Source organism: Pseudonaja textilis, chromosome Z (assembly GCF_049901715.1).
Source record: "Pseudonaja textilis isolate UNSWEBS1 chromosome Z, rPseTex1.2, whole genome shotgun sequence".
NCBI lineage: Eukaryota > Metazoa > Chordata > Lepidosauria > Squamata > Elapidae > Pseudonaja > Pseudonaja textilis.
In genome coordinates this window covers 52148372-52162919 of record NC_142008.1, presented here as the reverse complement: position 1 = coordinate 52162919, position 14548 = coordinate 52148372, and the positions used below count along the sequence as shown (strand labels likewise).

The following is a 14548-nucleotide window of genomic DNA, read 5'->3' as shown; positions in this document are numbered from 1 at the left end:
AATGTGAGTTGACTGCCAAATGCCCAAATTTTCATTACATGATGATAGGAATACTACAATGTAACTTTGGTTGCTGAACTAACGGTTGTTAAACAAGGGCTATCTGTAATATCCAACATTGACTGTAATATCTTTTCAACAGCTGGATTGAATTGAAACTTTCAGATTGAAGCACAATTTGGAAACCATTCCCAGTCTCAATTTACTGTAAATACAGAAACAAAAAAACTTAAAGGACAACTATTAATAATCAAGGATCATCTTACACCTTATCGTGTATCTGGTATCCTCCAGTTATTTTGACATTAACTCTAGCTAGGCTATTGTAATATAAGAGAAATAGACACACAAGATGCCAAGACAGTAAAATTAAGTTATACTAAAATTTATCTTCATTATTTTGTTTCCCTGGTGCATTGAGAGCAGCTTCAATTTCCTCAAATACTGGTACAAGTCCTGCATAGTTGTTAGCCTCTATAGAATTTAATTTCTTTTGATAATCCACTAGCAATTCATTCTGTTTTGCACCCAAACAAATGACCTATCAGAACAAGAATAGAAAGATTCCATCATTAGATTTCTGTTACTTACACAAATAAATGGAATAAGGATGAAGAAATATAGCTGCTTCAAACAAACCTCACTTGAAGATTAAATAGTGGGCAAGAGCCAGCTGGTTGCATTCATTAGCTGCATCAAAAAAATCAATATAAATCATTCTTGGTATTGGTATAGGTTGAGCAACACAGACTCAAAAGCACTTACAGTTCATTGCATAGCATCCACTGAATTTCAAATTAAGGAAGCATTTTAAAAATAATAAAAATGACTCCAATTTCATCTGATAGCCACTTATTTGTTGTCATTACAACCACCTATTCTCTAAAAGGTCAGGATAATGTAAATGAGGATCACTTCTCCACATTAGCAAAATTCTGATTAAGACTACATTTTCATCAAAAGATGAGTGGCCCCTGTGTAAATCAGAGTTTAATTATGGATTCCACAATGACCATGCCAGGGGATTCATAGGCAAGCCTTGAGCGTGGTATTCACTAGCTACAAATATGTAGATATTTGGCAACAGTTCTGTAATATATTTTAAGCACTTTTTTAAAAAGCTTCGTCTGATCTTAAAGGTGGACAGTAGGGTTTTAGTGGGGAGGGACTTGGGTAACTCAAAATTTAGGTGTATACTTTGAGGGGGAAACCTAGACATATTATCAGCTTAGCAAGGAAATGCTTGCTGACATTGAGTAACATAAACAATTTCAATTTTATATATTTTACAGTTCAGTAGCTGAATGATGGAGAAAAGGACAGAATTTCCTACAGGGATAAAATTGTGGTTAAATATTAGAACGCAAAAGAATGTTTCTGTTGGTCAGTATTATGAGAAGCACATATAATGAAGTGGAATAGACTTGTGCATGTTTCAGGATAAGAGAACAGCTTCTGTTAGCGTAATGTGCAAAAAGTCCAAATGCAAGGATCAGGCTTAAATGTTTTGGCATGAAGCTAACTGTAATTATCACATTCGGGCTTGCAATTAATTGCTAGCAAAACTATTCCAAACATGAAGTAACATTATTAAATTTCATAGCAGGTTACACAACTTGAACTGTTTTATACTGCAACCCACAAATATAAATATTGGCAGATTATCTCTAGAAATATTTGGACATGACCTCTTTGTCATCATTTCCCTGGGTAATAAATTAAAAAAAAACAGGAGTAGAAAAAAAGATAGAAGATTTATTTTTCTCCATCTTTTGCTTTGCAGATTAGAAAGTGGGAAGACCCACTTTTCCATTCCCCATTGACAAGAATGTTAGCTAGGCTGGAAGGAATTTCAGGATTGACTTACTTGAAAATATAAATGAAGCCATCCCTTTCATTTTCTTTCATTTTCAACCATCCCTTTCATTTTCTTACTACCACTTATATACAGGTAATCCTTGATTTACGACCACAATTGAGCCCCCAAATTTCTGCTGCTAAACAAAAGGTTTGTCAAGTGGATTTTGCCCCAGTTTATAACTTTTCATCACAGTTATTAAGGGAATCACTCAGCAGTGGGATTCAAATTTTTTTAGAACCAATTCTGTAGGCATGGCTTGGGGTGGCGTGGCTATGTGATCATGTGACTGGGGGGTTCAAAAGACAGAAATTCACTTTCTGGAACGGGGTTGGACTAGATGACCCCAAGGTACCATCCAGCCTTGGATTGCTGTGCTGTTTCAAAGCATCCTCTGAAGCTGCATCTAGTAGTATCAAGGTTTGTGGTCTTTCCTTCCTCTCCTTTTTCCTTCCTTCCTTCCTTCCTTCCTTCCTTCCTTCCTTCCTTCCTTCCTTCCTTCCTTTCTTTCTCTTTTTTCTTTCTTCCCTCCCTCCCTTTCTTTTTCCCCTTCCTCCCTCTTTCTTTCTCGTTCTTTTTTTTCTTTTGCAGCACCTCCCCCCCCCCATGCCCCATTTTTGGCTTAGTGGGCCCAGGGGTGGGATTCAACCAGCATTACTACCAGTTCGGTAATTACGTTTTGTTACAAAACTGTTGTAAGTCAAGGATTACCTGTATTCAGACTTGTAACCAATTCTACATCAAATTCATTTACAGTCCAAGTATCTTATCAGTTACGTGCTACAGTAAAGGAAGCAGTTTTTGAAAAGCCATTAGCCCAACAAGATGCAAGATGCATGTTGACTACATATGTCTGATCAATACTTGTCAGTTTTCAGGGAGTAAACCTTAATGTAACATGCAAACAGAAATACCTTATTTCAATGCAGCAAATGTTTCATAGGTGAGAGCCAATGAGAGAAAAAGAAAGAAAGATAGGGGCTTAAGAGAATCTATAATAAATATTGAGTAGTCTTTTGTAATATCTTCTGAATAAAAGTCCTACACAACAGAAAACTGAGCTATGGTGCTGAAGTAAACTGTATTGCTTACTATACAATTTATTATTAATATGTCCAGCTATGTACATAAAATCATTAATATATCCTTGATAATTATCTAATAAATCAAATATACTCACATATTTGTTAACTGTAACAGTATTGAAATTAATTTTATCTTTTATGTGAAACCAACTACTTTTTTCTTTTTTTCTCTTTTCTATTACACTTATATTATACATGTTGTTCTAGATGATGAACTTCTGGGAAAAATGAACCCTTACTGTATAGAATTACAAAAGGCAATACAGTACCTTCTTATATTATGGAGAAGGAAGATCGAGGACATAGTCATTCATCTGATAATTACAATTAATAATTACAATTATTTTCCCATCCTGAGTCTGAACTGTTACTTCAATTGGATTATAAACACCATTTTTTACTCCTTGTCTGAAACGAAGAAAGAAATGCCATGCCAATAACTAAAATAAGAGCAAATATTTACCCCCTGTAAACAGCTATTTATTTAGCAAAAACATCCCTTTGTAACATCCCTTTGTAAGTGACTTAAAAAGCTACCCTTTTCAATCATTTTTAAAACTCAATACGCAAACAATGTCCAATTTTGGATAGTTAAGGCTGCATCCAGAAATAGCTATTTCAGCTGCTAAATGAAAACCTAATACTACATGTACACGAAAGAACAAAAGTAACAAAACATCTTTAATGCAGGTTTTTTTTTTAGAATTGCTCCTTGGAATTCTATAATAGTCCACTAAAACTCTAGCTTTTGCTCAAATGGAGATGAAATCAGCACTATCTTTGTGTGGATTTGGAACAGAGTTAGCCTACTAGATTCTCCCCAGACATCTTGTACTACAATTGCCAGAAGTTACAACATCAAGACCAACTGCAGGAATTCTGGAAGTTATACTCAAAATCAACCTGGCATTTTCTTCTAGAAGCTTGCAAAGATCACATACAACCCGACCAGGGGTGGGATTCAAAATTTTTAACAACCGGTTCTGTGGGCGTGGCTTAGGTGGTGGGCATGGTTTGATGGTCATGTGACTGGGTGCACATGGCTTGGTGGTCATGTTATTGGCTGGCATGCTTTCAAAATGAATTAAATAAAGTTTAGAACAGGGAAGATCCATGTACAGTTCTACCACTACCATTACTACTCTACCACAGATGGTCATCAGATAACAACTTCTTGACTCCACTGACTTTACAACAGTAGTTGTGCAGATAAAATTGGAGGCAGAAAATAATATGGATATCATCTGGAAATCTAGGAAGAATGTGGGATATAAACAAAGCAAGGCCTAGACTATTTTTCAAAATACAGGTATATGGCAATCACTAGGAATCCATGTCCAAGTTCAATTTCGATTTGTAAAAAGTTTTTCATTTTGATACCAATAGTCCTCAACTTACAAGCACAACCGAGCCCCCAAATTTATGTTCCTAAGTGAAACTTTTGTTAAATGAATTTTGTCCTATTTTATTACCTTTCTTGCCACAATTGTTAAATGAATCACTGCAGTTGTTAAGTCAGCAACACGGTTGTTAAGTGAATCTGGCTTCCCCATTGACTTTGCTTGTCAGGTCAGAAAGGGAATCACATGACCCTGAGACACTGCAACCGTCATAAATATTGCCAAGCATCTGAATTGTGATCAAGTGACCATGGGATGCTGCAACAGTCTTAAGTGTGAAAATTGTCATAAGCCAATTTTTCAATGGTGTTGTAACTTTAAATAGAATAGAATAGAATAGAATAGAATAGAATAGAATTCTTTATTGGCCAAGTGTGATTGGACACACAAGGAATTTGTCTTTGGTGCATATACTCTCAGGGTACATAAAGGAAAAAAATACATTCATCAAGAATCATAAGATACAACACTTAGCGATAGTCATAGGTTACTAATAAGCAATTAAATCATACTAGGAAACAAAATAATATAAATTGTAAAGATACAAACAACACAGTTATAGTCATAAGTGGGAAGAGATAGGCACTAGGAAATGTTATTATAATCTAGTAGTAGAGGAATATTAATAATACAGTCTTAGTAAATAAGTTGACAGTGTTGTGAGAATTAGTTGTTTAGCAGAGTGATGGCATTCGGGGTGTCCTGGTGTCTAGTTGTTCTGGTGTCAATTTTTTTCTGCAGTTCTAATTATCCATTGAAGTCTGTGTTTGTCTTGTTTGGTTGCAGAGACTGTTATTAGAGGTGCAGATGACAAGACTCAATAATTCCTCTGTAGAATTGAATCAGCAGCTCTTTGGGCAGTTTGAGCTTTCTGAAATGGTGAAGAAACAATATTCTTTGTTGTGCTTTTTTGATGACATGTTTTTATATTAGATGTCCATTTTAAGTCTTGAGATATGATAGAACTTAGAAACTTGAAGGTTTCTATTGTTGATACTGTGTTGTCTAGTATTGTAAGAGGTGGTTGTATAGGAAGGTTTCTCCTAAAATCTACCACCATTTCTATGGTTTTGAGTGTATTTAGTTCAAGACTGTTCAGGTAGCACCGCAAGGTTAGTTGTTCAACCTCCATTCTGTATGCAGATTCATTGTTGTATAGAATGAGACCAATCACTGCTGTATCATCTGAAAACTTCAGTACTTTAAGAGAGGGATCTTTTGAGATGCAGTCATTGGTATAGAGAGAGAAGTTGAGAGAGCTCACAGTCCTGGTGGACTTCACCTGCTGCTTCCTGTCTGTTAGGAAGATTATGATCCATTTACAAGTGTGGTCAGGTACAGCTAGCTGATTTAGTTTAGTTAGAAGGATATCTGGAATGATGGTATTGAATGCTGAGCTGAAGTCTGCAAAGAGGACCCTTGCATAGGTCTTTGGAGATTCAAGATGTTGTAGGATATAATGCAGAGCCATATTAACAGCATCATCTGTTGATCTGTTTGCTCGGTATGCAAACTGCATGGGATCTAACAGCGGATCCGTGATGGTTTTCAGGTGGGACAGCACAAGCCTTTCAAAGATTTTCATAACTACAGATGTCAGAGCAGCCGGTCTGAAATCATTCAGTTCCTTGATGGAAAGTTTATTTGGCACTGGGATGATAGTAGAGCATTTGAAGCAAGAAAGAACATAGCACATATCTAGTGATTTATTAAAGATGTGGGTGAAGATGAGGCCAGTTGATCAGCACAAGCGTTTAAGCAAGAAGGAGTTATCTTGTCTGGGCCTGGTGCTTTTCCTGGCTTTTGTCTGTGAAATAGAGACTAAATAGTCACTAAATGATCTAATAAGATGAGGACTATGGTACTGTACTGGGAACCTCTGTAATTAAAGGATTTTTTGTAGCTTGGACAAATGAGAAGTATACAACAAACACCCAGAATAAGATCTTAACAATGTAACTGTGCATACATTGATAGAGAAGGGACAAACTGTAACACACTTATCCAGAGAATATAAATCACTAGTGTTCATTTTCCATATTATTCCCCATACTTCTTCACCAGGGCTATAGACAATAGTAGCTGTACCTTCTTTCCACTGAAAACTTGGTTTCCTTTGACGAGAGCCAAAAGCAAGTTTATAATCCTGTGAATTAAAATAGGAAGGTCAGTAATCTCCAATTTTAAGTTTCTTGTTTCCTATAATATAGTGAATGAAACAACATTTAGAAAGACAAAAAAAAGTAGACTGGAAAAATGTTTCTTAGGACACATACCTGATTAAAATTCCATCTATCGAAAATTTTAATTGGAAATGAGATTAGGAAGAAAAAAAGGCACAATGAGCCACATTTCTGTAGTTGGAAATTGACTTGAAATCTGCATTTTGAATGCTTGCAACAACAAACAACTAATTGGGCAACTAACTGTAAAAATAATAATAGAAACAAACTCAACAGAGATAGAGGAGAATTACAATTTCAAGTATTAATTACTTACTAATATTGGTTTCTAAGAAAGGAGTCAAAGATAGTATAAACCAGTAGTTGTGCTATGGTAAGGAAAACCACAGAAGGGTTTCTTAACATTAATCTTTCCCACAATAAGATACTACCATAGGCAAAATAGAGGAAATGTTCACTTCCGCAGTTTTGCAGTTCCAAATCTCCACCTGGTCCAGTATGGTTGATAAAGGCTTCCATCTTTTGAAACTGAGCCCAAGAAAACATTATACATTTGTTCTATGCAAATTAATTAATCAAAGAAACATGGAATATCATAGAATTCTTACATTTGAACCTGCAAATAATACATCTATTTTCTCCACCATTCAATAGTTGTTTATAAAGCCTACAAACATTAATCTGAGAACTATGAGATATTGTCAGCCCTGTAAGTTAGATCAAATGTGGAAACCAAAGGCACCCAAGGAGGCATCACTTCAAGGTACTCCAGACACCTTGAAGCAATTCTTCCTTAACAGATGGATGACATCTATGACAGGAAACCAAGCATTTGCTCGCCCCATAACATCATTCAGGAAACAGAGAGGGAAATAGCTCTTGGCCTGGTTATTGTTTATAATTTTTGCTGGAACTGAAATTGTTTCTCAGGATGCATGCAATGGATAGTAATCAAAATCAGAGACTAACAATAATTTCTTACTAAAATAAAACTAAAGAAACTACGTAATGGTTTAATATATTTTATGAACTTTATGAAGGGCTGCAAAATATGACAATTTTCTCCCTAAATAAGATGTAAACATACAATTCCAAATAACTCCATTTATATCCTGACAACAAGATAGTTCTTCAAAAATAGCACAAATCTTTTTTTACTGAGGTATAACTATACTCATCCTAGGATACTTGGTCAGTTTATTATCTTGTGATTTCTACTGTAATGTTTCAAGGTGAAATTTAGCCCAACAAAGAATGGATTCTTTTTGGCTATGTATTTCTATATACCCAGCAACCAATTCACATAAAAGTGATAGTTCAGCTAGCTCAACTGGTAATATGACAAAAGTACATCCAGAAACATTCCTGCAGGCTGCACAACAAATACAATGTAAACAAGAGTTATCTAAAGGGCAGCAGAAAGGGAAGAGCTGTGCTCCTCTGGATGCTTCTAGCTGCAATTTCCAAGCCTAAAGGTGAGGAATTCTGAGGCTGTATTTCGGAAGCATCCAGAGGACCACAGGTTATCTTAAAAAATAGAATTGTATCTGACTTTCTTATTTGCACTTTGCTATCCTAAGCGAAAGTCAAATAATTGTGCAGACAAATTCAAATAAGTGCTTCCATGATATTTCTCTCAACTAATTTCAGGCCCCTGAATGAGACATATTTCAATGTAATATATCTCCCTTATTCTGGCACTGTCCAGGTGCAATCTTGGGCATGTAAAACCTATTAGGACTTGTTGCTCATTACCTGAGACAGGAGAGAAGCCACTTGACTGTTTGACCTTAAAAAGAAGCAACAGAGATAGGGCAGGGATTAGTAAAAGGGGTAACTCATTTGCTGCAAGTTTAGTGTTCTGTTGATGCTGGCTGGTGTTCTGTTGATAGCACAGAAAAGCAGAAAAGCCATTAATTCATTTAGCCACCTTTCCCTATATTTTCTCTGATCAGACTCAAGAAGATGAGAGATCAAGTTCTCAAAACATTCCTTCCTTTAAAAAAAAAAAGGAAAGGGAAGATCCGCAATGGATTAACCAATTCCTGATAACGAGAACTGAAATTAAGGTATCACTGTCATGTTTTATTTCTGGTCCTTGCAGATTCCAATATTAAGCACAGACTGGTCATTGATTTGGAGCAGAGGAAGTAATTCAACCTTAAGACACACCCACCCCATCTTCGTGTTTCCCGGTTCCTCACTTAACACATATATTCACTACACGTATTCCCTTAACACACGTATTCCTTAACACAAGTACTCCCTACTACTTGATCCAAAAAATCGCTAAATGGAAAGCCTCCTTTCTTTCGCCTCATCGGGGCTTCCTCTTCAGCACAAGCACCACTAACTACCCATGAGGTCCCCGAACAACCTTGAATTCCCATCATTCCTAGCTCCAGACTGCAACCACCCCTCTCCGTCCTCACCACTTCCTCATTCAATTGTGGACCGAAACATCTTACAACAATCATGACGACTCTGCCCATTGGCTAAGTGCACGATAATCCCTACTCTCTGCCACCTCTTATTGGTTCTAAAGAGCTGAAGCAACCTTTCTATGCTTATTACAATGAGAGAAAGGCCAGTGTCAGCACTTTAAAGCCCATTTTGTTCTTTGATGGCTTGGATTTATCCATGCTTATACATTAAATTGAATAAATATGCTTCTCTATTGCGCCCCCATCATCTCATCCAAAATGACTTCGCTTTTTATTTTTTTATTTTTATTTTTTTATTATTTATTTGATTTGTCAATCACTTACAAGACAATAGATATAAGTATAAACATAGTTAGGAATACATGAAATGGATACATATAAGAAAAATAAAAAGAAACAATAGGACAAGAATGGTAGGCATGTTGGTGCGCTTATGCACACCCCCTACAGACCTCTTAAGAAAGGGGTGAGGTCAATAGTAGACAGTCTAAGGTTAAAGTTTTTAGGATTTGGGGAAGAAACCACAGAGTCAGGTAGAGTATTCCAGATATTGACCACTCTTTTGCTGAAGTTGTATTTCCTGCAATCAAGTTTGGTGCGGTTAACCTTGAGTTTGTATCTATTGTGTGCTCTTGTATTGTTATGGTTGAAGCTGAAGTATTCATTGACAGGTAGGACATTGCAATGTATGATTTTATATACTATACTTAGATCAGACTGAAGGTGGCGTAGTTCTAGGTTTTCTAGGTCTAGAATTTCGAGTGGTGGCATAAGGTTTTCTGCAACAAGTAAAGGAGTGGAGAACTCTTCTTGTGAAATATTTCTGGACTTTCTCAACTGTGTTAATATCAGATACATAATGTGGATTCCAGACTGATGAGCTGTATTCAAGTATTGATCTAGCAAATGTTTTGTATGCTCTAGTTAGTAGTGTGATATTACCAGAGAAAAAGCTATATAGGATTAGGTTAACAACTCTTAATGCCTTTTTGGCTATGTAGTTACAGTGGCTCTAGCACTTAGATCATTAGAGATGAGTAGTCCAAGGTCCTTTACAGAGTTTGGATCATCAACAAGGTCTTGACTATTCAGCTTGTATTTTATTTTCTGTTGTTTTTTTTTTTTTTTTGCCAATATGTAGGACAGAGCATTTATTTGTTGAGGTTTGAAGTTGTCATTTGTTTGACCATTCTGATACATAGTCGAGGTGTTTTTGAAGAGTAGCAGTATTTATTGTGGTGTTGAATAGCTTTACATCATGGGCAAAGAGAACGCAGTTGTTCTTAATATGATCACAGAGGTCATTTATGTAGAGTCTGAAGAGAGTTGGTCCTAGAATACTGCCTTGGGGGACACCACTGTTGACAGGTACAGAATTTGATAGGATGTTCCCAATTTTGACCATTTGTTGTCTGTTTGACAGGACTGCTTCTATCCAGTTATGTAGGTGTCCAGAGATACCATAAGATTTTAGTTTTAGTAGTAGTTTATTGTGTACCATTGAATCAAAGGCTTTACAGAAGTCTATGTAGATTGCGTCTATTGCTTTGCCCTGATCAAGTTGTGTAGTCCATATGTTTTTGCAGTGTAAGAGTTGCAGATTACAGGATAGTTTTTTTCTGAAATCAAATTGTTTATTGGAGAGTAGGTTGTTTGTCTCTAAGTGGAAGATAATAGATTGGTTAATAATTGATTTCATGACTTTACAGGTGACACAGCATAAAGAGATTGGTCTGTAATTTTGAACTAGGCTGGGGTCTCCCTTTTTGAAGATGGGGATGACCGTGACTTGTGACCATAGCTTTGGCAAGGAGCTGGTCCTAAAAGATTTTTCAAAGATTATGCTTAGAGGTTCGGCTATGGCAGTGGACAGCTTTTTTAAGAAGTAGGCACATATTCTGTCTGGTCCAATAGATAGAGATGGTTTTAGATTGTGTAGTGCTTTTTCAACATTGTCTTCTGTAAAATTGATATGTATTAGATAATTGTAGTTGTCTGTGGTTCGACTAGGAAATACTGGGCATGATCCATTGCTGTTTACAAATACTGAGCCAAAGAATGTATTAAAGAGGTTGGCTTTAATGGTGTTGTCTTTGCAGTCTTTACCATTAGGTCCTTTCAGGGGTGGGATGGACCTTGAGTCTTTTAGTTTGTTGTTTACAAAATTGTAGAAAGCACGGCTGAAATTGGTGCGTCAAAGGTTTTCCTCTTGTTTAATGTGATAATTGGTGCATTCAGTCTTTATCTGGTGGCATAAATTTTTGTATCGGCTTTTGAAGTTGGCAATGTGAGCAGATTTTTTTTCTGCCAAAGTGATCTCTTTTGGGATTGAAGCTTCCTTATTGTTATAGGTAATCTGTTTTTTCTGGTTTTTGGAGTTGTTATTGGTACATATAGTTTGATGACTCTTTTGACTTCAAGTAAAAATATGTTGTAATGGTCTTCAACAGTATAGCATCCAGTGAATAGAAATTGCCAATCGAGGGATGAGAGACAGTTGTCAATAACAGGGGTCCCCAACCACCAGTCCCCGGACGGTACCGGTCCGTGGAACATTTTCTACTGGGCCGCCGGTTTGCTGGGCGCCGCCATCTTGTTTTGATGAGAAAGTTTTTTTTAAAGACTCCAAGTTTTCTTCTTTCCTTTCTCCCAAAATGAAAATACGAAAAATGAACTGCATAAAGTTCTGCTATAGCAGGCATTCGTTCCCCCCAAAAGGAACTCACAAATTACAGAACAAAAAAAAAAAAAGAGAGGTAGGACCAGGATATAGGCAGACGCAAAACTTGATATGCAAAAATAGCCAATCTGAGCAGTTAGCCCTGAGGGAAGTGTCCGGGGGCGGGGAATGGTAACAGCTGGCATGCATTTTTCAAAAGAACCACACAGGCTGCTGAGCCCTGGACAGAAAGAGTGAGCCGAGTAACATTTTGTTGCTTCCTGATTGACTAATTTCAAGCTCCCAGCTGCACTAATCGGGCAGGGCCGTGTCGCTCACATGACCTCCAGGCGCGAGATTAAATTCAAACGGCCGTGTAGGAGGATATCAGGGAGTCGGTTGCGCAGCTTCTGTGGGAGAATCTTTTCGTTGCAAGGCAAGTGGATGGGTAAGCGCTGTGAGGTGGGGGGGTGGGGTCAGATGGGGTACCGCTGTTAAAAAAAAAACTGAGCGAAAACAAATTTAATTTGGATTTAGTGGAAGGACAAGTTTTCCACTTTGTTGGATGGGTTCTAGTTGAACAAATGAAGCCGAAAAAGGGGGCTCTTGCTTTGGGATCGCTCGGCTCGCCTTGCCTTGTCATGTGTGCTGATGCCGGTACCGGGCCACGGATCATTTTGTGATGCCGGTACTGGGCCGTGGCACAAAAAAGGTTGGGGGCCACTGGTCTATAAGATCATAGTTGCTTTTTTTGAAGTTATTATTGGGGATCACGTCGTTGTGTTGATTTTTGTGTGGATGTATGTTGAGACAAAAGTCAATCACGTTGGAAAAGGGTTCTTTAATTTGTATTCCATAAATTGAATTTAAACTATTGCAAAAGATGAGATTGAGGCAGTTGTTAAGTCTAGTATTGTTGGTTACTAGTTGTTCCAGTCCCAGATCTGTTACAGCATTGTAGAAGTTTGCATGTATGGGTTCAGTTATACATTCATTTAGGGTCCAGTTAATATGTGGTAGATTGAAGTCACCAAGAAAGATACAAGTTTGTGGGCAGGATGATGCCCATGTTAGTAGTGAATTTAGCTTGTTTACATGTTTGATGTCACAATCAGGGGCTCTGTAACATAGTAAGAATGGAAATGTGATATTTAAGGACAGTTCACAGACAATGGTCTCAGGAAATGCAAGCTCCTGGGTAACTTGGATGTTTTTTAGATATAAGGACTTTTTACAGAAGATAGCAACACCATCTCCTCTACGGATTTCACGATCTGATCAGTAAACATGATAGTCTCTTACTGTGGTAATGGAGTCAGGGAAAGATGTGTTGAGCCATGTTTCACAGACAAATATAATGTTGAATTTAGCCATATTTAGTAAGAGGAGAAATTCAGGTATTTTATTCACAAGGCTTCTTGCATTGAGTAGCTTGCATTTAAGGCCAGTTGTAGTTGGAATTGAGGTAGTTAGGGGCATGTTTGCCTGGTTTTGAGTGATGGTAGGTTGGATGAGGTAGGGTTGAATGCGGAGTTGTGGGTTGTGTGACTTACTTTTGATACAATCAGCACGGTATGTACAGGTCAATGTACAGGTCATTCTCTCTATTGTCTAGATGTCTTTTGAGTTCAGTGTGGAGTTCATGGGAGCAGATTCTTTGCAGTATGCATAAGTCTGGTCTTGAGTGAAATTTTTGTGGTTGGGATTGGTTTTTGCAATGGCGTTTATTTTATGAATGAATATATTGTTTGCTGAACTCATTTTTGCATACAACTCTACAAAATTTTGGGCCCATCATTGTATTTGAACTCAGGGCTATCTCTGGTTATTTCAATGATATCATCAGGAGAGATGTTTGTTGTATTGGACTTGCTTATGATATTGCGAATTTTGGTGATGTCATCTGATTCGTTGGTGTCTTCAAGTCCAAATAAGATGGCATTTGGACGTTTCTGATCACATTCCATGATGTCTCTGATGAGCAAGGGGATATCATTTGTGGAATTATTTGATGGGATAGTAATTATTTGTGGTTCTGGTTTGGTGGTTATTTTTGGTTGTAGTTGTGATTGTAGTTGAGGTAGTAATTGTGGTAGTGGTTGTTGAGTTGGAATTTGATTTTGAGCTGATAAATAGTCACTTATCAGTGCTGTATTTTTTTTCAAGAGAGATTAGACTTTCTTGTATAATTGTTTGAAAACATGTCGCTAAACATTTTTCTATTGAGTGCATGAGTGATTCTATGCTATCAACTCTGTCAGGCAGGGTACTTGGTTTGTTTAGCTCAGGAAAACACGATGGACATAGACAAGGGAATGTATCTGATGCTTCTAGTATTCAAAATTTTTCCCTAACAATGACAATAAAATAATAGTCTTTTTGATAATTAGCAATACTCACTTAGACTTATATATCATTTCATAGTGCTTTACAGCCCTCTCCAAACTGTTTACAGCATCAACATATTGCTTCCAACAATCTGGCTCCTCATTTTACCAACCTCAGAAGGATGGAAGGCTGAGTCAACATTTAACCTGGTGAAATTCGAACTGCAAGCAGCCGGCAAGTAGCAGAAGTCTCATAGCTAAGATGCAACAGGAGATTGGTGAGTGGTGGGTACAAATCAAACTCCAAGCACGGAAGACCAGTTGAAGATGCCTTTCACAGATGGTCCACAAGGCTCAATGTTATCAAATTGGAAGCCCTGAGAGCTTTCCACAGGCAACAACCTTTGATGTAAAATTCCATGGTTACATTTCCAAGCTTTGCCAATAATACTAATCCTCTAATCAAGATAGTGTGCAGAAGAAAAAAAAAGATGACTGTTAGTAGTCAAACATACTCAAGGCAGTAAATATGTATTAATATGTCTTATTTATGGAGTAGTCAGACATACTCAAGGTTTAGTAAATATGTATT

At 37.1% G+C, this 14548-nt stretch overlaps 1 protein-coding gene across 1 annotated transcript; it reads right to left on the bottom strand.

The window, feature by feature from the left end:
- Nucleotides 1–379: 379 nt before the first annotated feature.
- Nucleotides 380–7045, bottom strand: GGCT (gamma-glutamylcyclotransferase). The gene is given in 4 exon segments (XM_026717771.2): nt 380–541; nt 3213–3351; nt 6344–6489; nt 6884–7045. Coding segments are annotated over 4 exon segments (609 nt in total).
- Nucleotides 7046–14548: the final 7503 nt, after the last annotated feature.